General features: G+C 31.7%; 1 protein-coding gene across 2 annotated transcripts; it reads left to right on the forward strand.

Annotated features, from left to right (window-relative positions):
- Window positions 1–1214: 1214 nt before the first annotated feature.
- Window positions 1215–7029, forward strand: LOC111284931 (linoleate 13S-lipoxygenase 2-1, chloroplastic-like). Of its 2 annotated transcripts, none has more exons than XM_089763342.1 (9): window positions 1215–1774; window positions 1892–2160; window positions 2259–2496; window positions 3229–3549; window positions 3658–3743; window positions 5102–5212; window positions 5330–5631; window positions 5728–5994; window positions 6100–7029. In XM_089763342.1, exons 1-9 carry the CDS (start codon window positions 1327–1329, stop codon window positions 6857–6859), a joined length of 2802 nt encoding a protein of 933 aa, XP_089619468.1. In that variant the 5' UTR covers window positions 1215–1326; the 3' UTR covers window positions 6860–7029. The 2 variants fall into 2 exon arrangements, with proteins under 2 accessions (XP_089619468.1, XP_089619469.1); XM_089763343.1 differs by having other exon boundaries at window positions 1248–1774; window positions 1898–2160.
- The last annotated feature ends 2627 nt before the right edge of the window (window positions 7030–9656 follow it).

Raw genomic sequence — 9656 nt, forward strand, 5'->3', positions numbered from 1 at the left:
CCCACAAACTCCTTTCGACCTCTTGAACATAGATCCAACCTCTTTTTCATCAAAAATAGTCTCCCCTTTTCATATATCTGCTTTTAAAGTTTTAGTGAAACTATTTTTTTTGTATTCTGACTCTTTTTTTTTTAAACTGACTTTTTTTTCTTCTTAATGCAAGGGCTTTTGGCGCTGAGTTCCTCCCTACAGGGAGGACTGAGCTTTTGTTTTTTTTTTTTGTATTTTTCTTTGACAGAATATTTTTTTCGTAGGGTTCCTTCCCTCTCCTTTCTTCTTTTTTTTGTTGTCCAGCCATGAGCTCTATTTGTAGAGCTCCGGCAGCGCCTTATGCCTAAGGGAATGACACAGGACTAGGCATGGGGATGCAAGCACGAGCTCCATGCCTCTTTTATTTGTTTTTGGCAACATCTGACAGTGGTAAGATTAGACAATGAGATGGGTAGTAGGGTAAGGTGAGGGGTGGGTGGTAGGGTATAACAGCAATGGTGTCGAGGAAGGCACCACTGCCATCCCCGATTTTTTTTATTTTTTTTATATTTTATATTTTTTTGGTATTTCGTATTTCATATTTTGATTTTTTTGTATTTTATATTTTTATTTAATTTTTATTATTGTATTAAATAATATTATTATTATAATTTTTTCTGTGACCGGACAAATTTGATATCCACAATATAAGATAAACAAAAACAAATTTTAGAATTTAAAAGAATCCAATTAAATGAAATCTCGACACCAACAATACTTTTATATCTAAATTACAAAACATCAAAAATATAAAAGTATTTATAATTTTATAAATACCAAAACTAACTTTATGTGTAAATCATAAAAGTATTTATAAATAAAGAATAAAAGTATTTATAATTTTATAAAAACATAAAAAAAGTAGCATTCTTGGTATTTTTAAAAAATTTTCAATTATTTTTATTTTTATTGAATTATTGATGTTATTCTTACTTGGAATTTGAAATAAACTATTTTTTACTTTTTCATACAATAAAAATAATTAAAATTATTAATGGAATTTTCTTTAGTTTAGATTGAATATTTTGTTTAATCCATAAATGAATAGAATGGCGTAAAACATGTAGTAAGATGATAAAATTATATAAAAAATAGAATACTAAATATGAAACCCCAATCTAATACGTAATTTTATCTTTTAATATTTTCCCTTTATGAAACTATGTCCTTTCTTGGCACTTGCTGTGATAAATTAACAAACAAATGAAATTGTTTGTGCCTCCTCCTTCCTTCATCGTTCAACTTTTTCACGTGCCATGAATCCCCTTTGCCACTTCTCTATTTATAGAATGGAAGATGTTGATCAGTGCCATAGCTTTAGGCTCTAGCATTGCCGAAGCACACATTATTATTTTTTTTTCTAACTTATACATACATCTTCCGCGCCCCAAAGCCATGTTGAAGCCTCAGGTTCTCCATCCCCACTCCGTTAAAACTATATTGCCATTAAAGAAGCCATTTCTCAATGGCACTTACCTATATTCTTCTCTAATTCTGCCCTTTAATTCAAGGCCTTCATTTAACAGAACTTACAAAAATGTTAAAGTTGGCTTTTACACTAGAAATATTAAAGCGGTCACCATTGCTACCGAGAAGACTGTTGGTATTAAGGCTATTGTTACTGTGAAACAAACCATTACAGGTTCCCTCGGAAACCTTGGACTAAGCCCAGGCCTAGATGACATACAAGACTTGCTTGGTAGAACTCTGCTCCTGGAACTTGTTAGTGCTGAGCTTGACCCAAGTACGTTTTCTTTATCATGCAAAGCTTATATAATTAACAGGATATGTAGCAGTTGGTTAACAGGAAATTAATATTTGTTTCCAATCTCATCAATCATGTGTAAGTCCTGATTTGCAGAAACAGGATTGGAGAAGGAAACGATTAAAGGGTACGCACGTCAGGTGAGCAAGAAGGATGAGGAAGTGAAATATGAGGCGACATTCGAAGTTCCAACTGATTTTGGGGAAGTTGGTGCCATTCTTGTTGAGAATGAGCACCACAAGGAGATGTATCTCCAGGAAATCGTCCTCGATGGTCTAGAAAATGGCCCTGTCAACGTCAAATGTGCTTCTTGGGTTCATTCCAAGCATGACAATCCTCAGAAGAGAGTCTTCTTTACTAATAAGGTCAAAACTAATTATCTATCAGTTTTCAATGAACCAAAATCCTACTTAAATAGTTTGATGTTTTAGTTGTTACTATGTTGGATGTTGGTTTGGAGCAGTCATACTTGCCGTCGGAGACACCAAGTGGATTGAAGAAGTTGAGACGGGAAGAGCTGGAGGTTTTGCGGGGTGATGGCGAAGGAGAGCGCAAATCCTTTGATAGGATCTATGACTATGATGTATATAATGATCTTGGCGACCCAGATACTGATCTAAGCAAGAAAAGACCCATACTGGGTGGGAAAGAGTTTCCCTACCCGAGACGCTGCAGAACAGGACGGCCTCAATGTGACACCAGTAAGATATAAATATATATATATATATATACATATATATATATATATATATATATATACACAGTTTTGCTTGGTCAAGATTTCTTTTTCTAAAGAATGAAATTAAATTGCAGGCTTTTAACTATGGTAATAATTAATTATGGTGATCTAAGGATCGCCATGGCTAAAAGAATTTCTTGATCATTTATCCTCTTGTAATAAATTTTCGATTTACTGTAAAATTAAATCATGGAATATTACTTATATTTACATTTTTTTTATAATCAATGCTTTTCTTTCTTTTTATGAAAAATATTTTGAGTTAGTATCTTTTTATTATTTAAATTTTAAAATATTTTCACCAATATTTATAAGTGTTATGGTTTTGTTCAGTCAATTTTTAGAGGTTTTAAGTATAAAAAAATCCTTGCACTAAAATTAAATAACTATCATATCTTACCCGTGACTGTAACCTCATTTCAAAAAATGATAATAATTATAAATGTTTATGGTCAAAAACGTTATTTTTTAAAATTAAATAACTAAAATAGAAAATTTTGAAAAATTACATAATAAAAGAGTAATTGACTCAAAATAATTTAGTTATTGAGATGACTGGTGATGGAGGAGTAAGGGAAATTGAAAGTAATTTCGTGTGAGGTTCTAGAAAATGTCCTCTTAAGGAATATGAACAAACATATGCAACCTGCATATACGTATGTTATATCTTTACAATTGGTATATACATATGCAGATCCAGTCTCGGAGACAGGGACATCAGTGCTGCCCTATGTACCGAGGGATGAAGTATTCTCAGACGTTAAGTTGCTAACATTCTCCACTAATTACCTATACTGTTTGTTACATGGCATGATCCCATCGCTAGAGAGTGCCATAGTTGACGCCAATCTTGGATTTCCAAACTTAAGCGCCATCGACGAGCTGTTCAATCAAGGGATTAACTTGCCTCTTCAAGATAAAGGGTATTTAAATTCAGTCATGCCTAGACTTATCAAGGCTGTTACCAACGGGTGTGATAATGTTTTGCGCTTCGAGACCCCTCCAACAACGCATAGTGAGAACTGCGAAATTGATTTCTTTCTATTTGTCTTTTTTTTTTGTTTTTTACCTTATTTTCTTCTAATTACATTTGTATTCACGTGATTTTCTTTGGAATTTTTAGAGGACAAGCTGTTTTGGTATAGGGATGAGGAATTTGGTCGACAAACTCTGGCTGGTTGTAACCCATTTGGCATTCGGCTGATTACAGTATGATACTATAAACCTTCTAAATTTTAATGACATGTGCATTCTCGCTACATATATACACATACACAGTTGCCACTGTACATTCAAAGATAACCACTCAGGGATCATCTGGATCCCACTGATGTATCGTGTGGTGCGATTTGGACCTTTTTTTGGTCCAATCGCATTGCTATAACATTTGTATAACAGCATTGAGGTACGATTATCTCCAGTCGTTCACCAAAACTTTTTTAACTTCAGTGAAAAATATTCCTCTCCACCACACCTCTTCTTCCAATGTTATCCATGAGGTTTTTATCTTTGTTTTTTTTTTTTTTTTCAATTTTACCCTTAAAAGTATAATTATCAGACAACAATATTCATGACATTTTTTATTTTTTTATTTAAAAATGTTAAGATAATTTTGTTGATTTAATATAATAAAATTTATTATTATATAATAAATTAATAAACAAGTTTTGTTATTATATAATAAATTTGGTTACTCTAATAAATTAATTTTATCTAAAATAAAAGTTAGATAAAATCTAAATATTGAACTCAACCAAACAAGATTTAGGTTTTTTATATAACAAAAATCTTCTCATATTCCAAAAAAATCAAAATAAAAAATTAATTAAATCAAGAATAAATAAACCTTTAATGAATATTTATTTATTTATTTATTTGAAATATTACTGCTTTTATTTAAATTAAAGAGAATAAATATTTAAATCAAGGATAAAATCCTTACAATTTAATTAAAACATTATTTATTTAATATTACTATTTTTATTTATATTAAAGAGTATAAATATTTAATAAATAATGCTTTAATTAAATTGTAAGGACTTTTATTTATTTAAATATTTATGCTCTTTAATTTAAATAAAAACAATACTATTTCAAGAAAAACAAATATTCATTAAATGTGTGTTTGCTATGGGTTTACGTAACTTTTTTTCTTTTTTATTTTTTATGGGTATAAGAGGATTTTTGGTTACAAAGAAAATATGAATCTTGTTTGATTGAGTTCAATATTTAGATTTTATATAACTTTTATTTTGGATGAAATTTATTATCAAATTTGGTACATTTAATAAAATTTAATGATCTTGTAGTGACAAATTAAAGCTTAGTTACCTATTTGAAAATTGGATGAAAGTTTAATGATGTTTTATAAAATTATATGGGTTTAAGTAGTTGATGTGGCTGATGATGTGGATAAAATCTGTTAAAATGATCAATTTTGATATACTTAACAAATTTTAATGGTTTAGTTAAAATAAATTAAAGTTTAGTGAATCAAATAGAATTTGATTATAAGTTCAGTGATTAATGGTGAAATTTACTCCAATATTTTGAATGAAATGTCACAGGAATGGCCATTGAAAAGCAAACTTGACCCAAAAATTTATGGTCCCGCAGAATCAGCCATCACCAAAGAAATGATCGAGCGAGAAATCAAAGGTTACATGACAGTTGATGAGGTACAAGAAGAAGCAGATGTTGAAGTTTAAACCAATAACTTTTCCTCTTCTTTCTCACGGCTTTAATTTGATAGGACATTAAGAAAAAAAAAATTCTTTGGATTTGGATTTATGCAGGCAATAAAACAAAAGAAGCTATTTATCCTAGATTACCATGACTGGTTATTGCCATACGTTAAAAAAGTAAGAGAGCTTGAAGGCACAACACTGTACGGATCTCGAACACTGTTTTTCTTGAATCCCGATGAGACTTTAAGGCCTCTAGCCATCGAGCTAACTCGACCACCAATGGATGGGAAGCCGCAGTGGAAGGAAGTATACAAACCATCTTGGAATTCCACCAGTGTCTGGCTCTGGAGGCTTGCCAAAGCTCATGTCCTAGCTCATGACTCTTACCATCACCAGCTGGTTAGCCACTGGTATTTACCAATTGCCATCACTATACTAAGGTTGATCTATTTTCCTTTGTAACCTCTTAAATGGGCACGAAAATTCCTTCAATCTTTTGCTTGCAGGTTGAGAACTCACTGTTGCACTGAGCCTTATATAATTGCAGCAAATAGGCAACTAAGTGAGATGCACCCAATCTATAGATTGCTGCACCCTCATTTTCGGTACACAATGGAGACTAATGCTCTTGGTCGACAATTTCTGATCAACGCCGGTGGGATTATTGAGAGCTCATTCACCCCAAGCAAGTATTCTATGGAGCTCAACTCTTTGGCCTATGACCAGGAATGGCAATTTGATAATCAGGGCCTTCCTGCAGATTTAATTAGCAGGTAGTAATTTGTTCAGTTAACTATACGTTTTCACAATGTAACAACAATAATTCTTTTACTAATTTTTTGTTTTTATAATTGTCTTCACAAAATTGAAATTGATAGGGGAATGGCTGTTGAAGATTCGACTGCTCCTCATGGCCTAAGGCTAGCAATCAAAGACTATCCTTTCGCCAATGATGGTCTGATCCTCTGGGATGCCCTTAAACAATGGATATCTGAATATGTCCATCACTATTACCAAAAAGAGAGTTTAATAGAGTCTGATGAAGAGCTTCAAGCATGGTGGACAGAAGTTCGAACAGTAGGCCACTTTGACAAAAAAGATGAACCAGGGTGGCCTGTTCTCAAAACCCCACAAGACCTGATTGATATCCTCACAACTATAGTTTGGGTATGCTCAGGTCACCATGCGTCAGTTAACTTCGGACAATATTCATATGCAGGCTACTTTCCTAATAGGCCTACCATTGCCAGAACCAAAATGCCCAACGAAGAATCTTCCGAAGAAGAATGGAAATTCTTCTTGGAAAACCCTGAAGCTGTACTTCTGGAATGCTTCCCTTCACAAATGCAAGCTGCCAGAGCGATGGCTGTTTGGGATGTGTTATCAAGTCATTCTCCAGATGAAGAGTACATTGGATCAATAATTGAACCATCATGGGCTGAAAATCCTGTTATAAGGGAAGCATTTGAGAGATTTAACGGTAAGTTGAAGGAGCTTGAAAGGATTGTTGATGAAAGGAATGCAGACAATAACCTAAAGAATAGAAGTGGAGCTGGGATTGTGCCTTACGAGCTTTTGAAGCCATTCTCTGAGCCTGGGGTAACAGGAAAGGGAGTTCCAAATAGCATCTCCATTTGAAGTTTATGGACTCCGTCAATTGAGAAATCTGTGCAATTAATTAGCGGAGAGGCTTGAGTCATTCGCTCTTCAATGTATTTGTTTTCAATTACCTTGAAAATTTCAAACTTACTTATTAATAAGATAGTATATAAAATCTATTCATCAATAATACTTCGAATATTTATCGTAACGATTTTGTATCTGTCTGATAAATTTGAAAACAAAAATAAAAGAACAAAAAATGAAATCGCCATCAATTTTTTTTGATTAAGTGCGATTAGCTACCTATTAAAACATATCATTTTAATAAAATCTTAAAATTAATTAAAATTTATTAAAATGATAATTTTAGGGTCTGCGTAATAGTTTAGGTTTGAGAGTCGGCTACACGTGAAGAAAGATTAGCACCCTCACAGTGCCCGTTTAAAAATGGTACCAATTAATTATATATTATCCTTTGATTTTGATAAAAATAGTCCCATTTTTTGTGTTTGAAAAATAATTTTCTTGATTTTTTATTTATTAGAAATTATTTTTTATTTGTTAATTATTGTTTCATTTTTATTCAAAAAAAATAAATTAGAACATTTTTTATTGAAATAATTTTTAAAACGTTTCGGTACATTGGTAATATTAGAAGAACTTTTTCTCACCTAGAGATTTCTTAAGTATCACTTCTCGGAATGCCTTAGAATCTCATCCTTGGAGGCTCAAATTTACTTTTTGTAAAAAATTATGCCATGCATGCAATATTTTATTTGATTTTTTTATTTTCAATTGAAATTTTGAAGAAAAAAGAATTTTATTATATTGAAGATTTTCTATAAATATTTCAATACATTGGTAATATTAAAAAAAAATTTTCACTTAGGGATTTCGTAAAGCATCACTACTCGTAATACTTTTAGAATCACATCATTGGATAAAATTTTATTTTTTCTTATTTATATTATTATTTTTTTAATATATTGATTAATTTTTATTTATTATTTTATAAGAAAAAAATTTTTTTATTGTATTGAAATTTTTTTAATAAATACTCCAATACACTGGTAATATTTAAAAAAATCTTTTCACTTAGAGATTTTGTAGGTATCACTACTCGAAGTACCTCTGAATCTTATAATCGGATAAAAAATTTTTTTTCTTATTTTTTTCTTATTTTATAAGATTTATTCTAAAATTAATATAATTATCAAAAACTTTTATTATATATATTTTTTATTAATTATTATTATAAAACACAAAAATTTATTCTGTTAAATTTAAACATTTTAACATGCATAAATATTAAGAATAATAATTAAAATAATATAAATAATATTTAAAAAAATCTAAAAAATATTTTAAAAAATCTTTTTTTTACTTGAACCGGACCAGTCAATGCACGGTTCTGTTTGGCAGTTCAGTTGCGTTCAGCGGTTCGATGGCATTCAGTGGTTCGATTTCGATTTAGTCAGACCGGTCAGAGGTTGATGGAGAAGCGGGTTGCAGTTCGGGTGCGCGGACCTAGGGTCGGATCCCAGGTTGATGCGCAGATCCTCAAGGCTCAAAACGACGTCGTTTAGACCCTTTAATGAAACAACGTCGTTTTGGTTCTGGCACTTTCTATAAAAATTAAAAAAAAATATTTTTCTCTCATTTTTCCCTCTGTTCGAATAAAAATCTCTCCATTTTTTTTAGGCTAATATGAGGCCGATGGTTGTCCGTCATGACTACCGTCGTGGTCCTTACCGACCACGAGCTTCGATCGCTGTCGTCGGTATCGAAATATTTCAAAATCTCCCAAAATGCTCCCTTCAATCCCCTGAATACATATCCAACCTCCTTTCCATCGAAAAGAAACCCAAACAATCTAGATTTGCTTTTTAAAGTTCGGTTAAATCTTTTTTTTTTGGTATTCTGACTTTTTTTTTTGAAACTTTTTTATTTTATTTTTTTGTGCAGAGGCTCTCGTTTAGCGTTGGGTTCCTCACCGAATGGCGAGGACTATGTTGATTTTTTTTGGCAGAAAGATTTTTCTTTTCTTTTTTGGTAGGATCCCCCATTTTTTTTGGGTTCGACCAAGAGCTCTATTTATAGAGCTCCAGTAGTGCCTTATGCCTGAGGAAGTGGCATAGGGCTAGGTATGGAGGTGCAAGCACGAGTCCCATGCCTCTTTTATTTTTTTGTCATATCCGACAGTGGTAGGGCATGATGGTTAGGAGCATAAGGTTTGCAGGATATGAGTGAAGGATGGGTGATAAGAGGATGGGTATGGTGGCCAATGGTGTCAGGTAAGGCACCATTGCCACCCTTTTTTTTGTATATTTTTTGTATATTATTATTATTTTTTTATATATTTTGTATTTTTGTTTAATTAATAAATTAATAAAATAAATAAAATAAATAAAACAAAAACAGGCTGGGACTAAAGAACAAATTGGGCTTCGGGCCCAATCAAAATCTCTTTTGGCCCAGTTAAATTAAAATCGGACTTGAAGCCCAGTTGAATTAAAATCGAGCCTAAAGCCCAATTGAATTGCAATCGGGTTTCAATCGAGAACCCAATATATCCGATAACTAAGACTTAATCAAAATTCGAATAAATTTGGTGTCTACAATATTAATTCTATACCCTCTAGAAGAAAAAAAAATAAAAAAAGAACGATAGTAATTGGTACCAAAAAAATGCGAAAAACATCTTTACCAGTTATACTTATAGCATGCCATGGATATTTTGGATGTGTTTGGTATATATGATAGGATAAGATAAGATGATATTATGAATATGATTAAATTAAATAAGATAATTCTATCTTGTATTTGATATGTG

This window comes from Durio zibethinus, chromosome 6 (assembly GCF_047325235.1).
Source record: "Durio zibethinus cultivar Kanyao isolate XHJ-2024 chromosome 6, ASM4732523v1, whole genome shotgun sequence".
Classification (NCBI taxonomy): Eukaryota; Viridiplantae; Streptophyta; class Magnoliopsida; order Malvales; family Malvaceae; genus Durio; species Durio zibethinus.

Coding starts and splice junctions, on each gene's coding strand:
- LOC111284931 (XM_089763342.1), top strand. CDS start 1,327: ATGTTGATCAGTGCCATAGCTTTAGGCTCTAGCATTGCCGAAGCACAC. Junction 1,775..1,891: donor TAGTGCTGAGCTTGACCCAA/GTACGTTTTCTT, acceptor CCTGATTTGCAG/AAACAGGATTGGAGAAGGAA. Junction 5,632..5,727: donor CACCAGCTGGTTAGCCACTG/GTATTTACCAAT, acceptor TTTTGCTTGCAG/GTTGAGAACTCACTGTTGCA.